At 40.9% G+C, this 19,587-nt stretch overlaps 1 protein-coding gene across 1 annotated transcript in view; it reads left to right on the top strand.

Moving 5' to 3' along the window:
* The first annotated feature begins 1,414 nt into the window (after positions 1-1,414).
* PRKCI (protein kinase C iota) overlaps positions 1,415-19,587 on the top strand; it is a 66,487-nt gene continuing 48,314 nt past the window's right edge. Inside the window, exons 1-2 of the mRNA XM_068963627.1 lie at positions 1,415-1,515; positions 17,523-17,644. Of these exons, the coding sequence (XP_068819728.1) occupies positions 1,415-1,515; positions 17,523-17,644 (223 nt within the window). The remainder of the gene's footprint in view (positions 1,516-17,522; positions 17,645-19,587) is intronic.

Raw genomic sequence — 19,587 nt, 5'->3', positions numbered from 1 at the left:
GGAAGATCCCACAGACAGAGGGATCAACCAAGAGTCAGAGCCACCGCTCTGCACCCAGAGCCACTGCTCTGCAGCAAGAGAAGCCACAGCAGTGAAAAGCCACCACACCTCAACGAGGAGTAGCCCCTGCTTGCCGCAACTACAGAATGCCCCCATGCAGCAACAAAGACACAGTGCAGCCAAAAATAAATAAATGATGATGCATGGCTAGTTGGATGGCTTGACTGATTGGCTAAATATTCATTGTGCATCTGTTCCATGCAAGGGCAATATACAAGGGCCAAGATATGGGGGCAGCAGAAGGAAGAAAAGTCAAGTCTTCCATCATACCTTCTGAGTTTCTTCATTACATTTATTATTACATTTGTTACATATATTATGCTACATTCTTTCCGTAAAAGACGCTATGCTGCTGCTGTTGCTGCTAAGTCGCTTCAGTCGTGTCCGACTCTGTGCGACCCCTTGGACGGCAGCCCACCAGGCTCCGCCGTCCCTGGGATTCTCCAGGCAAGAACACTGGAGTGGGTTGCCATTGCCTTCTCCGAAAAGACGCTATCCTGAGCCCTTAATCAAATTCTTTCCCAAAAAGGTACTGTATAACTGAGATGATTTATGCAATTGGAAGGAGAATTCAGCAGAGAAGAAAGTCTAGACTGTGACGAATCCCAATCATTTCCAATGTCCTCGGATGCCCAAGGTGGATTCAGGATTTGCACGCCAAAGTCTCCTGGGGCACGAGCCGGAGACAGACCGAAGGCGGGGCTCTCTACTTGTAAGGAACCTCAAGTCCCAGAATTCCACGGGGACTCCAAATCCCAGAAACCCGCACTCCAAATCTTCTCCGAGTCCCCAGTCGGCTGACCGCGGACGCGACCAAGTTAGGAAACTGGGGTGAGATGCCGCAGCACTTGTCTCCAACCATATTCGTAGGGAGGGCTTTTTACAGAAGTATAGTTATTTGAATCTTCACATTCTCTCAGTTACAGCTCCCACACAAGGCCCCCTGCCGGGGAATCTGATATGATGTTCAGCAGCCCCCATCCTCCCTCCCCTTTGCCTTGCTCCCCTAAGAATGGTTCAGCCGGACATTGAGGCTCCTTGATTTGGATCAATGGTTGCACCCGCCCTCCCCCGGAATGTGGGCCTTCGGAGCGAGCGAGGTGGGAGGGACGGAGGCGGGAGGCGTGCAGGGCCCGGGCTGCTGTAGAGGCAGAGTCGGCCGCCGGCGGTGGGAGGAGCCGTGCGCTTCCGGCTGCCAAGGCGAGGCGACACTTGGGTCCGCGCCGCGGGCGGGGACGACAGGTAGGCGAAAGGGCCGCCGCGGCTCCGCGAGAGGCTCGAGCTGCGGAGTCCCCTGCGGCGCCTGGCGCGCCCCCCGCACCCTCGGCCTCCGGCGAGGCGGGGGAATAAGGAGATGCCGACCCAGAGAGACAGCAGTACCATGTCTCACCCGATCGCAGGCGGCGGCATTGGGGACCACTCTCACCAGGTCCGGGTGAAAGCCTACTACCGCGGGTGAGTGTTCTGCGGCGGGGGTGGCAGGGGTGGGGAAAGACCAGCTCGGCTTGGCCTGGAGGAGGGGCGAATGTGGGGCTGGAGATGTGGGAGGAATGGTTTGGGCGGGCTAGTCCGGGGGGCTTGGGATGGATGACCGAGTGGTTGGGGGAGGACGACCAGTGGTGGTGCAGGGCGCCCTGGAACCGCACGGCTGAGAATCCTGAGTAGGGTCCTGGGTAGGAGCCTTGGAGTAAGTAGGTCCCCTTGGTGGGTTTGAGAGACTCGCCTACTAAGATTTACAAAGAGCTTTACGTGTTTTAAGTCTGGATGTATTGGGGGTTGAAAGTTGATTCTGAGTGATGCCTTAGTTAACTAAGTTTACTATTAGGTTTTAAAGACGGGATTGCTTCCACTTGCTGATTCTTTTGATTACCAGCAGGCCTATACCCTCTGGTTTTCTAAGTCAGATTTGTCTTGGTATAGAAGAGTTCCCGACATGTATCAGGAATATGATCAGGCTGCCAGTATATTAGACGTAGGGGTTATATTTGAGTAAAGTTGATGTGTTTTCAGGGATATGCATTAGGTACTAGGTCTTGCCTAGGTTAGGTTGTGTATGTGTAAATTAAAATCCGTGAACTCTTCTTTGTCATTGCTTTAAGTCTTGTCCGATAGGGTGAGATAACTGCAAGAAGAGAAGAGGGTGAGAGTAAGCAGTTTTAAAATCTGTGATCTTTACTCGTATTATCACCTAAGTTACAACTACTGTGGTTACCAAAAATAACCCAGTCCTAAAATCACAGTATTAAATCATATTCTGTAATCAGTAATCTAAAATGTCCCCCTTCCTTTGAATTCAGTTGCTGTGTGAAATTTTTTTGAGATAATTACACTTAGGAACAACTGTTAGTGTGAGCAAAAAAGTATGAAACTGAGGGCTAACAGAAAACCCAGCTTCTATGGCCTGTCTTAACTGCTTGTCCAAGCAGAAGTAAATTGCTTAAAAAAAAAAAAAAAACAACTCAAGCACTAGGAGGTTTGAAACTGCAGTGCATACTTTTACATTCCTGAGAGGATCAGTGAAGATAGCAAACTTTCAAAATGCCTCCCTTGTTTTGATTTCAAGAAAATATAAGCTTCTATGTGTCTTATTGATTTGATAAAAGGATTTATTATTTTGTTTGCTGCAGTGAAGCCTCGGGCTCTGTTTATTAGCTTGACTGTATTCAGAAGTAGTTAAAGGAGTTATTTTGGACAGTAACAGTGGTTTTGCTTAAATTGATCAAGGAAATCTTGATTTGAAAACAATAGCTCTGTACTTTGCACTGGAAAAAAAATGCTTTGTTTCCTTTACCTTATCTTTAATTTGACAGATGAGATATTTCACTTTAGAATCTGCTCTCTTTTATAAAGTTGACAGCCTGTGAGTTGTTAGGTACAGAGAACGAAATATAGTACATTTTGTTTTTTTATAGTGTCTGATTATTGACAGTTTTAAAAAGCTAGATTTACACACACACACACACACACACACACACAGTAGGAACAGGCAAATTGTTCAAAAATATGAAATGAAAAGTGTTCCCCATCCAGTCCTTCCAACCTTGAGTTAACTATAATTGATAAAATGAAAAGTGTTCCCCATCCAGTCCTCCCAACCTCAAGAGTTAACTATTATTGATAGTTCATTTCTTGTTCTTCTGGAGATTGCCTTTATTTCTTACTTTAAAGTTTTATACTTCCGTTTTGTGATTTATCAACTTTAGATGATATCTAGTGATCCCTTCCTCTGAAGGATGAGAAACTGGGTGCACCCTACACTCTGCTTCCTTGCTCTCCTATGCCTCTCAATTTTTATTGTTAAACTATTATTTTTAGTTCACTGGTTTACTTTTCTGGTTCTTGACATTAAATTTAGGTAGTTTTCAATGATTCCAACTATGAAACATGAAAATAGTGCTTCTTCCTTTTTTCTCCTGTTTTTATTAGTTTGACAATTGGAAATAGGCCTTGTGCTTAATTGCTCAGTTGTGTTGGACTCTTTGTGACCCCGTGGATAGTAGCCCACCAGACTCCTCTGTCCATGGAATTTTCCAGGCAAGAATACTGTTTGCCATTTCCCTCCCCAGGGGATCTTTCCTGCCCAGGGATCGAACCAGTGACTCCTGCCTTGACAGGCTGATGTTTTACCGCTGATATCATACAGGCCCAAATAGGCCTCACAAGTATACGAATTAAAAATCATTGTAAGCTTCTCCTTTGCAAAGAAATCTAAGTCTGCTATACTTTAGAATGTAGGTACTGCTCTAATTATAATTTTTTTTTTAAAGGAGGATAAAATGGCAACCCACTCCAGTGTTCTTGCCTGGAGAATCCCAGGGACGGGGGAGCCTGGTGGGCTGCCGTCTATGGGGTCGCATAGAGTCGGGCACGACTGGGGTGACTTAGCAGCAGCAAGGACTTATAACCCTATTAATGCTTGACTGAAATGTCTCCAAGACACTCAGTTTAACATCTCTTTGCTTATTTTTAAAAACCTATGAATTTTGATTAGTAGTGAATCAACCTCTTGCCGTTTAGTGCCTTTATTCAATGAAAGCTTTCTAATAGTGCCTTCATTTCAAGCCTCATTTGAAGACAACATCAGCACTCCAAATTGTTCCAATTTCTGACCTCTGAAATTAAATCTGTTAAGATTATATGTTTATTAACAATAGCCCAAACTGATGGTTATTATATTGTGTAGTCAGCTGCTCATTACTACAGATGAAACTAAAATGAGTCACCAATGAGGATAGTTAAATAAACAGGTTGGCTGCCTAGAACACCTGCCTGATTTTTAAATAGAAAATTCTTCCCTTACTATCAAGAAGTGTGAGGACAATCTGCATTTGAAAAAATTTCTTTTCTTTCACATCATCAGAACGGCTGTTAGGGGAGAGTTTTTCCCTTATCCCCTTCTAACAATATTTCTTTCCAGTGAATATTGAAATCTTGGAATAACCAGAATTTTTTAGTGAATGAATTGCTGCCCCTTTCAATGATGTTTAGTGTTCTCATGTTGTTAAATTTGTTCTTAGTGCAACTGTGCTGTCTCCCTAGATACAAAAGATATTTAATTAGCCCTTTTCTAGTTTTTAAGCGGAAGATTAATAGCCCTGAGAATGTGAGTTTATTGGATACCACCTAAGAGTGCCTGTCTCCTGGCCTGTACTCCTCTTTCCATGAGCTTGTCACTGAGTAGCCTGCCTTTCTTCAATCATTACCTACTGTTAGTTTGGAGGAGGAGAAACAGGTTTTGTGGGTTAGTGGTAGATTGCCATTGTGTGTGCTATCCTTATATAAAGTTACTGAATATTACGGGGTAGAATTTAACAAGGAAATATCTGGACTACTCATTTCCTTGCATAATAAACATAAGAGAAATTTTGCGATAATCTTTGTAAACCACCCGCTGTTGAGCAGTTATGAATCCAGAGGGTTCTTTCAGTGCACAACTGCAAACAAAATGGGATGAGCTCCTTACATATTTGGAAAGTATAGCTGGTTCAGTGATGAAGTATGCAGGATTTTCTCACTGTGGACAAGTCTTGGCAAGATGTGTTTTTAAAAGTATTACAAAACAATTTTAGAGATATACTTCCAGTATGGGTTCTAAGGAAATAAGAATGATATATTGAGTTGAAAGGTAGGGGAAGGTCGGTTATTGGTCCTAGACTGCCTGGCCGGCACCTGAGCAGAGGCGGCAGCTCCATAGCTTCACCAGAGAGAGAGAAAGGGCATGGTGGCCTGCTGCCAAGCCCAAAACAACCCTCTCAGAAATTTGGATTAGATAATGTGGAGATAAACTGCTTGTCAGCAGCGAGGACTGAAGCTAAAGAGTTACCAGAGAGGCTGGTGAGGCCAGGATCGCCATGTGCAAACTGAAGGGCTGAGGAAATGAGAAAAAGAAGCAGTGTTTCTTGATAGCTTTCTAATACAGCTCCTGGACCTCTTTCTAAGATTACTTGAGTGTTTGTTTCTTTCATGGTTCAAATGAGCCTAATCAAAACACAGGTTGTAGAAAACCCAGTCTTGTTTAGGATTTCACATTTTACCACAGTGTGTTTCACTCAGTTTAATAAATACTGTTGAACAAGTACTCTGAGCCAGGTATGTGGTACCAGAGTGGTCGCAGAGGATGTCGAGGTGGGTATAAGGCTCTCCCTTTGAGGAACCGAGAGACTTGTTGGAGAAAAGACTTTAAAAAGTGCATAAAGTGGTGTGTGTGTGTGTCTGTGTGTGTGTTTATGTGTACGGATGGCTCTTGGGGAGGAGTTTGGGTTGAGGGAAGCCCTCCTAGAGGATGCGGTGTTTGAGGCTATTAAAGGATAAGTTTGTTTGTCTGGTGGACTATGATGTTGGGTGGGAGGTCATTCCGGGCATTGCACAGCTGCATGATATGGTTGGGGAGTTAAGATGGGTTTAGTTGTTAGTCCCATAGTCATTCCTCATTAGGACATAAAGTGTATAGTGCGCACCGATAAGAAGTGAGCTAGTAAGAAGGTTACAGGCACTGGATGAGGAAGACTTGAATATCATACTTTGGACTTCAGATTATTTCTCACTGGTGAAGATTTTAAGTAAGGGATGTATGAGTTCGATTTTTATTTTAGAAAGATCACTCTTGGAACCAGTGTAGTAAATGAACAAGCAATGGATGGAACTTTTATCTGGAGGCTTTGGAAGGAGTCCAGGTGAGAGATTCTGAGATGGAAAAGAGGATGTGGATTCAGGGGTGATTTCAGGGGGTGGAATCATTATGAATTAGAGAGTGATTGCTTGTGGAGAAGAGAGAGGGTCTGAGTCTGACTTGGATTTTCTCATTTGGATAGACTAGGGAATAGAGAAAGAAGAGATTTACTAGAGAAGGTAATTAATTCCCTGGAACAAGTAATCAAAATTTGCTTTGGGGGCATCCAGGTGGAAACATCCAGAAGCAATTGAACAGCTGTTTCTTGTGTGCCTGCTCTGTGTCCCCAGCACTGTACGTGACAGACAGCTAACCTATGTAGGAACATGGCTGAGAACAATGATAGGAACAAAAATGCCACCAGCAGCCAACTACAGATCATAAAGACAAGGCACCAGAGTTAATTTTTAAAATACAGAAATATATAAAGTAGAAAGTTCCCCCATAACCTCTCACCCTCACTTCCTAGGGGGGGCATTGTTAACAGTTGGGGATATTCTACATCATATCAATATATTATATGTATACATATATACACATGTTTATTTTTCCTATAAATGTGTTCATATGTTTATATGTGTTTCTTTAACTTGAGTTTTTTCATTCATGATCATTTTTCCATGTCAGGATAGACAGATAAACAGGTAGATACATATAGATAGAGCAATCTGCCTCTTTCTGTATAATTGGCACATAGTGTTGCATACTATTGTTACACCATAATTTATATAATCTTTTTCTCTGGTTGATGAATTTTCATTAAATTGCTCTGTCAAGGCATGTTGAAGGAATATCCTTATATTTAATATATATTCTTGAATGGTTGAAGATATGCCTATTTTAAAACTTGATATTGTCCTCCAAAAATATATCAATTGACATTCCCAATAACAGTGTACAAATGAAGCATTTTTCCTTATGATTCCATTATATCTTATCAGTCTTTTAAATTCTTGCAAATACAATCGGCAAAAAACGCTAACTTTTTTTTTAAACAATATTGAGACGTAGATATCATTTCTATTTTATGGATGATAATACTTGAGCCTTAGTAAACCACAATACAAAGTTGAGTCTCACTCTTCAGAGAAGTTTCTCTTTGCCCTGTTAATATATTGATGGGCCTTTTTGAGATTACTTTTTCTTTATTGTCAAATTCATATTTCATAGTTCTTTTCTATCTCCTTGACTATTAAAAAATAGATGTTGCATTATGGCTTTCTTACAATTAACAATTAATTTGAGGGATGATACTTTGAGACTGTACAAATATTTCCTCACCACCTTTCACCCAGTGGTATTACATCCATGGATAATTGTGCCTAAATCTGTTATATTGGTGAACACAAGTAAAAAATTTTTTCTGATTCTGCTATATTTAATTTAGGAAAAAAACTTATGTTGAAATAGCAAAAGGACTGAATATGGGGTTTTTTTTCAGATTTTTTTTTTTTTTTAAGCAGTGAGTCCTAAGGAAAAGCTTTAGATTCTTTATTTTAGAACATAGGAACATAATGAATGCTTAAAACTGTTTGACTGGTGAAGCGCAGTTAAAAATGCTTTTTTTCTTTTCTTTTTTAAATTCAGCTAAAACTATATCTAAATTTACCATTTGGGGCATCTTTGTGGTGAAGCAGACTGTATTGTTGAAGACCAGTGGTAAGCTAATTTATGCCAACACTGAAGTTAAAACCAGGAAAAAAAGTCTTCCATGGAAAATTTGTTTTGTACCTTAGAAGTAATATCTTTATTTTGCAGTTTATTTTTAGTTTTGGTACTATAATAAGGATCTGGTGATTGTGGGATATATGAACATGGTGCTTACCCAATTACTTAGAGGGGTATTTATAAAAAAAAGTCCCTTAAAGGTTTTAGTTCCTGGAACTTAAGGAGTGGCAGTTGATAAAGCCTGACTGCTTCACTGAGTCTCTTTAGGATGTATGTACTTATGATTTCTAAAGGATTTTTAAAGCATGTTTTGAAAATATTTGCACATTCTGGTAAATATTTTACAGCTCTTGAAAAATAAGTTTCTGAAAAATCTGCATTATTTACAAATATGCTTCCATAGTGTTAATTTTAACTATGAGTGGACCTTAATATATCAATAACCTCAGATATGCAGATGACACCACCCTTATGGCAGAAAGTAAAGAGGAACTAAAAGCTTTTTGATGAAAGTGAAAGAGAAGAGTGAAAAAGTTGGCTTAAAACTCAACATTCAGAAAACGAAGATCATGGCATCTGGTCCCATCACTTCATGGCAAATAGATGGCAAAACAGTGGAAACAGTGTCAGACTTTATTTTGGGGGGCTCCAAAATCACTGCAGATGGTGATTGCAGCCATGAAATTAAAAGACGCTTACTCCTTGGAAGAAAAGTTATGACCAACCTAGATAGCATATTCAAAAGCAGAGACATTACTTTGCCAACAAAGGTCCGTCTAGTCAAGGCTATGGTTTTTCCTGTGGTCATGTATGGATGTGAGAGTTGGACTGTGAAGAAGGCTGAGTGCCGAGGAATTGATGCTTTTGAACTGTGGTGTTGGAGAAGACTCTTGAGAGTCCCTTGGACTGCAACCAGTCCATTCTGAAGGAGATCAGCCCTGGGATTTCTTTGGAGGGAATGATGCTGAAGCTGAAATTCCAGTACTTTGGCCACCTCATGTGAAGAGTTGACTCATTGGAAAAGACTCTGATGCTGGGAGGGATTGGGGGCAGGAGGAGAAGGGGATGACAGAGGATGAGATGGCTGGATGGCATCACGGACTCGATGGACGTGAGTCTGAGTGAACTCCGGGAGTTGGTGATGGACAGGGAGGCCTGGCGTGCTGCGATTCATGGGGTCGCAAAGAGTCAGACACGACTGAGTGACTGAACTGAACTGGACCTTAATAAGAAATTCATATTTTGATGACATCTGATCATACTAATTTCTTCTCTTTGCATTCAAAGAGATGATGTCACACTTGTTCTTTGCCAGGGAAGTTCAGTGGAAGCCTTTTCTTCTCTTCTGATTTAGTTCTAAAATGTATTCTCCCAATCCTCACCCCCTCATACTAGTAACCTGGGAGATAATTTGAAAGAAAGATTGCTTTAAGATAAGCAAGTTGCCTTTTAATGTCACTAGAGGAAGGAACTATTTTCTGCTTTAATTTTCTTTTTAAAATACAAATTTTAAAAATAATTAGGACAATAACTTTATTTATGTATAACAGTAATTTAAAATTTGTTTTATATTTTATTTATATTTATTTTATTATAGAGTAACATATCATAAAATCATACCTTTACATGGTAGAAAAATTAATTATAATCTATGCCATTCAGAAGGGTTTCAATATTTACAAAGTACCTCTTCTTTCTATCTCTTGTCTCCTCCTAATCCCCAGTTCCACCACCTAGATTTAACTACTATTAAAATTTTGCTTTCTTTTTATTATATCTGTTGATCAGTATGAAAGATGAGGAATTTAGCACTTTTTCATTGCCTCACATGTAAAACTTAAATAATATACCTCCTCCTGCTTTTTCTTTTATTTATAATTATAGTAAAATGTTTTAAATTGACTATCTTAACCATTTTCAAGTGTACAGTTGAGTAACGTTAGCTATATTCACATTGTTATGTGACCAATCTCCAGAACTTTTTCATTTTGCAAAACTGAAGTTACATATTAACAATTCTTCGTCCTCCTCCAACCCCCAACTCCTGGCAACTACTATTCTGTTTTCTGTTTCTATGAATTTGACTCCTGGTGGCTCAGAGGTTAAAGCGTCTGCCTGCAGCGCGGGAGACCTGGGTTTGATCCCTGGGTTGGGAAGATCCCCTGGAGAAGGCAATGGCAACCTTGCCTGGAGAATCCCATGGACGGAGGAGCCTGGTGGGCTACAAAGAGCCCATGGGGTCACAAAGAGTTGGACACAACTGAGCGAATCCTTAGTCCTTAGTACTTAGATACTTCATATACATGGAGTCATACAGTATTTGTCTTTTGGCGACTGGCTTATTTCACCTTCAAGATTCATTCATATTGTAGCATACATGAGAATTTACTTTCTTTTTAAGGCTGAATAATACTTCTTTGTGTTTGTATATCACATTTAGTGTATGTATTCATCTGTCAGTGAACACTTGGGTTGCCTCCACCTTTTGGCCATTGTGAATAATGCTGCTGTGAATGTGGGTGCACAGATATCTGTTGGATTCCCTGCTTTCAGTTCTTCTGGATATATGTAGCCAGAAGTGGAATTGCTGGATCATATGGAAATACTTTTTAAAATTTTTTGAGGAACATCCACATTGGTTTCTATAGCTGCTGCACCATTCTACATTCCCACCAGTAGTACACAGGGCACCAGTTTCTCCACATCTCTGATTACACTTGTTATTCTAAGTTTTTGATAATAGCCATCCTGATGGATATGAGGTGACATTTTATCGTGTTTTTTTCTATTGGTGTGTAGTTGATTTACAGTATAGTTTGTTGTGTTAATTTCTGCCCTATCAATATGGTTTTGATTTGCATTTTTCTGATAATTAGTGATGATAAACATTTTTTCTTAAGCTTGTTGGCCATTTGTATATACTCTTTGGAGAAGTGTCTGTTCAAGTCCTTTGACTATTTTTAAATTCAGGTTATTTTTTTTTCTTTGCTTTTATATTTAATTATTAGTTTTAGATAAGAGTGTTGACTCTCCATTAGGAAAGACATGTTTTTGAATTTATACTTCCTTTTTATTTCTCACGTCTTGATTTTTCTTTTTAATTTTTACATTGTAAAGGTATATAATGTTATTCTGTTCTTTAACTCATATTTTTTAAAGCAGTTTTTAAAAAGCAGTTATAATGAACGCTTATGTAAGTGTGGTGCACTTGAAAACCTGTGGTTAGATGTTTAGAGAAGGAAAAGTAATTTTGTGCCAGTGAAACTTCTCTCTTTAAAGGGTTCCAGTTACCTTTAATTTTAGGGGCTGGTATGTTTTCTCCATCAATTTTATCTCATCTGTTTTCAGTCATCCAGGAGTTTTTCATACTTTCTGGTCTGCTGTTGATGCCTTTTCTAAGACTTTGATAAACTTGTCATTTTCAATTTTCTGTCATTTCCGTTGGCCCTTAGAATGAAAGGGGCTTCCCTGGTGGCTCAGATAGTAAATAATCTGCCTACAGTGTGAAAGACCTAGGTTCAATCCCTGGGTCGGAAGATCCCCTGGAGAAGGGAATGGGCAAACCACTCCTATATTCTTCCTGGAGAATTCCATGAAGAGAGAAGCCTGGCGGGCCACAGTCCATGGGGTCACAAAGAGTTGGACACGACTGAGAAACTAATATTTTCACTCAGAAAGGATATAGATGTTTGTTCCCTCCACCATATTGAACAATCTGGGTGTTGTCTTTAGAAAGCTGGATTATTTTCATCTAATAAGGTTCCACTTTTATTTAAAGTGTTACATGAATACATAAAGTTTTAAAAGTTGTTGAACACGTTAAGGGTATGCTGTATGCTAGGTTGGTCTTCCCTGGTGCGTCAGTGGCAAAGAATCCACCTGCCAGTACAGGAGACTCAGATTTGATCCCTGGGTTGGGAGGATCTCGTGGAGGAGGAAATGGCAACCAGTCCAGATTTTTTCCCTGGGAAATCCCAGGACGTGCAGGCTGCAGTCCATGGGATCACAAAAGAGCCAGACACAGCTTAGCGACTAAAAACCAAACAATATGCTAGGTATTATTCTAAGTATTACAAGTGTGAATTCACTTGACACATTAAATCCTTAAAATAGCATAGGAGATAATATTATTCTCATTTTATAGGTGAGGAAATTGAGCCAACATTCTTAGAAGTCAAATAATTCACTTAAGACCATACAGCTGGTAAGTGATAGAGCCTGGATTCAAACCCAAACATACTGGCTTTAGCTCTCATGTCTGAACCATTATACTATGGCTACCTCAAATATGTCATTCCTCCTTTGTGGAATGCTTTTTATTTTACATTTCCTCATGCTTTTTTTAGAGTCCAACATATGACACCTCCATTCACTCAACATATATTAATTGAGCATCCATTCTGGGCCAGATGTTGTGTTAGATATTGGTGATACAGCAATGAGCAAAACAAAATGTTTGCTCTCATGAAGTTTACATTTAGTTGGGGGAATATGTATAGTTTTTATGTGCTAGCAATGTATTTTCTCTGAAAAAAAAAAATTAGTTTCATGTACTAAATCGTACAGGCTCCTCTGTCCATGGGCATTTTCCCGGCAAGAATACTGGAGTGGGTTGCCATTCCCTCCTTCAGGGGATCTTCCCGACCCAGGGATCAAACACATTGCAGGTGGCTTCTTTACTATCTGAGCCAGCTGGGAAGCCCATGTACTAAATTAGACTCATTAAATCTCTGAAACAAGGATTATAGTTTTTATTAGTCAGTCTCTTAAAAGTGAGATTGACTTGCTGCTGCTAAGTCGCTTCAGTCGTGTCCGACTCTGTGCGACCCCATAGACGTCAGCCCACCAGGCTCCCCAGTCCCTGGGATTGTCCAGGCAAGAATACTGGAGTGGGCTGCCATTTCCTTCTCCAATGTATGAAAGTGAAAAGTCAAAGTGAAGTCACTCAGTCATGTCCGACTCTCAGCAACCCCATGGACTGCAGCCTACCAGACTCCTCCATCCATGGGATTTTCCAGGCAAGAGCACTGGAGTGGGGTGCCTTTGCATACCCATTATGCTTTTGTCACAAAATAACATCTGATGGTAGCTATGCTTTGGGTGGATGCTGTTGTGGGAGGTAGTGTTGGAGATGAGCATTCAGGTGATTTTTCAGGAGTACTTTTGGGGTTGATAGCTATGGAAGATAAGGGGAGGGAAGGAAGCAAGCTTAGGTAGGAAAATATCAAGATGCTGTGAAGTCTCAACAGAAACCTTCGCTCACCCTCTGGGGAGTTCTAAAGTAGGACCTTTATACTGAACTGGTCATTGGTTGTGGGCTGACCAGGAACGGGCTTTGACTATAGATGAGAAGTCAAATCTCTGAAAGAAGCTGAAGATTGGGGATGTCTGCTGGTAGCATTCTAGGCAGCTGGTATGACAGGTGCTCTATTGCTAATGGGGAATTCTGAAGGTGGAGTGGAGAGGGGAATGGTCAGATCACAGCATGCACAAGTGTCATTAGGAGATGTGGATTTGAATTAATTTTCTGTTTCCTGTGAAACTCTGGCAAATATTCCTGTGTGCTTTTGCTTTTTAAATCTCTAAAACAGGATTAGTTTGACACTTATTATGAAAATCATATAACCTGTTTGTTCAAACACCTGAAACACACTAAAGAATCTGTACACGTTTATAGAATAAGGAAACATAAACAGTGATATTTCCTTGTCAGTTCAGTTTAGTCGCTCAGTCGTGTCCGACTCTGCGACCCTGTGGACTGCAGCACGCCAGGCCTCCCTGTCCATTGCCAACTCCCAGGGTTTACTCAAACTCATGTCCATTGAGTCGGTGATGCCATCCAACCATATTATTCTCTGTCGTCCCCTTCTCCTCCTGCCCCCAATCCCTCCCAGCATCAGAGTCTTTTCAAATGAGTCAGTTCTTTGCATCAGGTGGCCAAAGTATTGGAGTTTTCAGCTTCAGCCTCAGTCCTTCCAATGAATATTCAGGACTGATCTCCTTTAGGATGGACTGGCTGGATCTCCTTGCAATCCAAGGGACTCTCAAGAGTCTTCTCCAACACCACAGTTCAAAAGCATCAATTCTTCAGCACTCAGCTTTCTTTATAGTACAACTCTTACATCCATACATGACTACTGGAAAAACCATAGCCTTGACTAGACGGACCTCTGTTGACAAAGTAATATCTCTGCTTTTTAATATGCTGTCTAGGTTAGTCATAACTTTCCTTCCAAGGAGTAAGCGTCTTTTAGTTTCATGGCTGCAATCACCATCTGCATTGATTTTGGAGCACAAAAACATAAAGTTAGCTACTGTTTCCACTGTTTCCCCATCTATTTGCCATGAAGTGATGGGACCAGATGCCATGATCTTAGTTTTCTGAATGTTGAGCTTTAAGCCAACTTTTTCACTCTCCTCTTTTACTTTCATCAAGAGGCTCTTTAGTAGTTCTTCACTTTCTGCCATAAGGGTGGTGTCATGCACATATCTGAGGTTATTGATATTTCTCCTGGCAATCTTCTACATTCAGTTAAGAAATATTTGAGTCCCTGTTGTATATATAAAATAGTTATATGAATGTAGTAAAGAGTCAAGAATTTTTTATCTTCCAGTTTATAATTTAGCTAAGAATGTGTGTATATAATTAATTGAATAACAAAAAATGGAGCATAAGATACAGGTTGGGCAGGTTTAGAAGTGTAGACCATTGGGCCTATGTGGTTAAAAAAGGTTTAATGGAAGTTGATGTTGAAGAAAAAAGATGATGTTGAAGAAAAATTTCCACCTCCCTCCTTAAACTGAGGAAGTGACAGGGTTAAAACATGGATCATCAAAGTATTATGTATGGGGATTGTGAGTACAGAGGTCTGTAATAGAGTGTTTGTGCTGGAAATGGTGGGATCACATTGAGAACAGAAATTGGAACCAGCTTATCTAGAGTATTAAATACCACAAAGAGAGCTGAAATTACAGATTTAGGAGATACTTACATAGAGTTTTGACTGTGTGGATCACAATAAACTATGGAAAATTCTGAAAGAGATGGGAATACCAGACCACCTGACCTGCCTCTTGAGAAATCTGTATGCAGATCAGGAAGCAACAGTTAGAACTGGACATGGAACAACAGACTGGTTTCAAATAGGAAAAGGAGTACGTCAAGGCTATATATTGTCACCCTGCTTATTTAACTTCTATGCAGAGGACATCATGAGAAACGCTGGACTGGAAGAAACACAAGCTGGAATCAAGATTGCCGGGAGCAATATCAATAACCTCAGATATGGAGATGACACTACCCTTATGGCAGAAAGTGAAAAGGAACTCAAAAGCCTCTTGATGAAAGTGAAAGAGGAGAGTGAAAAAGTTGGCTTAAAGCTCAACATTTAGAAAACGAAGATCATGGCATCCGGTCCCATTACTTCATGGGAAATAGATGGGAAAACAGTGGAAACAGTGTCAGACTTTATTTTGGGTGGCTCCAAAATCACTGCAGATGGTGACTGCAGCCATGAAATTAAAAGACACTTACTCCTTGGAAGGAAAGTTGTGACCAACCTAGACTGCATATTGAAAAGCAAAGACATTACTTTGCCGACTAAGGTCCATCTAGTCAAGGCTTTGGTTTTTCCAGTAGTCACGTATGGATGTGAGAGTTGGACTGTGAAGAAAGCTGAGTGCCAAAGAATTGATGCTTTTGAACTGTGGTGTTGGAGAATACTCTTGAGAGTCCCTTGGACTGCAAAGAGATCCAACCTGTTCATTCTGAAGGAGATCAACCCTGGGATTTCTTTGGAAGGAATGATACTAAAGCTGAAACTCTAGTGCTTTGGCCACCTGATGTGAAGAGTTGACTCATTGGAAAAGACTCTGATGCTGGGAGGGATTGGGGGCAGGAGGAGAAGGGGACGACCGAGGATGAGATGGCTGGATGGCATCACGGACTCGATGCACATGATTCTGATTGAACTCTGGGAGATGGTGATGGACAGGGAGGCCTGGCCTGCTGCGATTCATGGGGTTGCAGAGTTGAACACGACTGAGCGACTGAACTGAACTGAACTACATAGAGTTAATAGATAAAACACTAAAAGTGAGTTAGGTTTCAGGAAGAGAAAGAGAAGGAATATGAGAGAAGGTGTGAAGAATGTCTTATGATTGAAGACAGGAGGAGGCTTAATAAGTGTTCAGAATGGTAGAAAGGGAGACAGGGAAGCAGACTGCTACGAAAGCCACGGCAAGAGTTCCAAGAGGCAGGGGCATGAAACCATGATATGCTTGGGAAGAGCGTCACTTTCAAGAAAAGGCCACTCACTTTCCACATGTGGCTCTCTGCTAAGCTTCTGTAGAGCCTCTGAAGACTGGAGTTTTAACTTTTTTTGCAGATGACCAACAATTTTAATACCTTACTTCTTACTCCACATTCTATATTCCAACTACCCATGTCAGTTCACACCGTCCCTAACAGATTTCCTTCGTTTCTTCAGCAGCTACTTATTGAATACCCGTTCTGTGCTAGACATTGTGTTGGCCACTAGGAATATAATGAACAAAATTCCTACTTTTCATCAAGCTTACATTTTTAGCTAGGTAGATGGTGGACTCTAAACATTGGTTTATCTGTCCAGTGGTAGAAGAGGTAGGTCAGAGAGGCAGCAAGGGCCAGTTCCTACAGGGCCTTGTAGACCTTGCTGGGACTTTGGGTTTCCCTTTACTTTTGGGAAAGGCATTTGGAGAGTTTAAAGCAAAGGAAAGACATGAGCGACCTTAATTTTGTAAAATCCTTATGACAGAGCCTGGCACATGGAGATTGCTATATATTTGTTGAATTAGTCATTGGGTCTATCTGACTTTCCTTGGAAAGGATGACTGTGGCTGGCTACTCTGTGGGGATTAGATCACAGGGAGTCTTCTCATGGTTCCTTGGAGGAACACCCAGGCTTTTGTTCTAAAACATTTTGTTGTGTTTTTGAGTCTTGTAGTAAATAGCTGCTCAGTGGATTTATTTAGGTGTTATGATTTATCTAACAGTAATATGAAAATAAATGCACATTTGTGTCTATTCCTTAGTTTTTGGGGTGTCTAGCTTATAATATGAATTGTATTTTAAAGCCAATTTTGAGGATTGGGTTGCTAATCTGGGTGGTTGCTAATCCTAACCACCAGGCTGAGGAAGAGGGCGTGACAGATCCTTATTAAATTTTTGAAGGGCCATCTCTTTGATGAAGATAGACTTCTAGGGAAGGGGAGATTAGCAATTAGAGACTGTAAGCTGTTTCAGTTAAGTATAATCCAGAAGCTGACCAATAATAGAGCTACTTGTCTTTGGAGTATAATGCTCACAGAAGAGTGAGCTTCTGATAACTAGCATTAGAGCAAAAGTGGACCTCCTATTTGTTAAAGCACGTAGGGTGGGCTTCTTGAATGAGGAGGGGAGATTAAGATTTCTCACAAAACCGCTGTTTTTATTTTTAAGCATTATTAAGTATTGGTGTTTTATTTTTTACAGAGATAGTTTACTGGAAGTGACACGTGTTGATGCCCACACAGAATCTCTGAACTCCATCAAATCATCAGGCATTATTAGTCACTCTCTAACTTAAAACTCCTTTTTCTTTTTCAGGGATATCATGATAACACATTTTGAACCTTCAATATCCTTCGAGGGTCTTTGTAATGAGGTTCGAGACATGTGTTCTTTTGACAATGAACAACTTTTCACCATGAAATGGATAGATGAGGAAGGTGAGTGGCAAAGAGAGGGCTGCCTGTGTGAGCATTCAATTTCAGATGCCATTCTGTTGTTTGTTTTTAAAGTGTAGTAAAAATTCTAATTAATATAAGGAAGGAAAGATATATTAGAAATTTGATGCCATTCTTATTTTCCCTCAAGCGTTTAAAAGAGTACCAGAGAGGCGCTTCCCTGGTGGCTCAGTGATAAAGAATCCGAGTGCCAACGCAGGAGACACAGGTTCTATTCCCAGTCCTGGAAGATCCCCCATGCCACAGAGCAACTAAGCCTGTTCACCCCAACTGTTTGAGCCTGTGCTCTAGTGCCCGTGAGCTGCAATCTGAAGCCCGTATACCCTAGAGCCTGTGCTCAGCAATAGGAGAAGCCACTGCAATGAGAAGCCATCACACCACAACCAGAGAGCGTAGCCCCTACTTGCTGCAACTAAAGAAAAGCTGGCACAGTAGCATAGACTCAGCACAGCCAAAATTAATTTATTGATTAATTAGATGAAAAAGTGATTGTGACAACCATTATTTCAAAGGTGGTGGCAGAAATTTAATTTTTTTAAAAAATGTTATTTGGGTGTGCAGAGTCGTAGTTGGGGCACGTGGCATCTTTAGTTGCTGCTGGCAATCTCTTGGGTGCAGCATGTGGGATGTAGTTCCCTGAGCAGGGATTGAACTTGGGCCCCCTGCATTGGGAGCTGAGTCTTAACCACGGGACCACCAGGGAAGTCCTAGAAACTTAATTCTTTAATGACTTGTACACAGCATTTATTTTATATCTGTGTGCTGAGAAGGGATATTTTTTATCCTCAAACTCTACAGGGAGATGGACTTACGAAAAACAAGTGTGACAGTCAACCCTGAATGCATAGGAGTCTCAGAATAAGAAAGAAACAGCATTCACATATGCCTGAAATATCTGTAAAGTTTGAACTAAACCTCTAACAGAGTAAAAGCTTTTGAAGGGGAGTAGGTGAGGGGAGAACCAGAAAAAAATAGAGAAAAAAGAAAGTATAAGGTATAAAAAGGCATGAAGGTATGAAGAACATGGTATGTGGGGAAGGGCAATAATTCACTAAGTTGAAATAATGGGGAGGTCTCCTCCTCTTGGTCCCATTATTGAACTTGAGTTGGAAGAGGCAAGTCTGGTCTCAAAGTGAAAGTGAAAGCGTTAGTCACACTTAGCCATGTCTGACTCTTTGCGACCTCATGGACTGTAGCCTGCCAGGCTCCTCTCTGCATGGGATTCTCCAGGCAAGAATACTGGAGTGAGTTGCCATTCCCTTCTCCAGGGGATCCTCTCTCCCGATCGAACCTGGGTCTCCTGCATTGCAGATGGATTCTTTACATTTGAGCCACCAGGGAACAGAGGTAATACCACTACCAGATCACCCCCAGCTGGCCACCACCAGAAGGAGGGGGGCCATGACCCAGAGGAACCAGCATAGTTGAGAACTCTGCTCTGAAACTACAGATCATAGTTTAAGAGAACATTTTGAGAAATGGGGCACACTGACAGATCGAGCAGTGATGAGAGATGCCCAAACAAAACATTCTAGGACTTAGTCTTATGACTTAAGTGTTGAAGAGGTGGATGTGGCAACAAGTGCAGAACCACACGAAGTTGCTAGGTGTTTGGTGAAACCAGAGAGTTGTTTCTGGAGGATTCTGTAAAGCCTAATGCCCTTTTGAAAGCAAAGAAAATTTTTGTTGACGGTGTTAAAGAAGATACCAAAGAATATGAGCGACTGCTTTGAAAAGTATGGCAAGATTGAAACTATAGAAGTTATGGAAGACAGGTAGAGTGGAGAAAAGAGAGGATTTGCTTTTGTAACTTTTGAAAAGTATTTATTTACTTATTTATTTGACTGCATCGGGCCTTAGTTGCAGCATGGGGGATCTTTCATAGCGGTGCACAGACTCTAGTTGAGGCGTGTGAGCTTGGTAGT

The sequence above is a fragment of the Capricornis sumatraensis genome, chromosome 1, assembly GCF_032405125.1.
Source record: "Capricornis sumatraensis isolate serow.1 chromosome 1, serow.2, whole genome shotgun sequence".
Lineage (NCBI taxonomy): Eukaryota > Metazoa > Chordata > Mammalia > Artiodactyla > Bovidae > Capricornis > Capricornis sumatraensis.
This window is presented reverse-complemented; position numbering and strand designations above follow the sequence as displayed.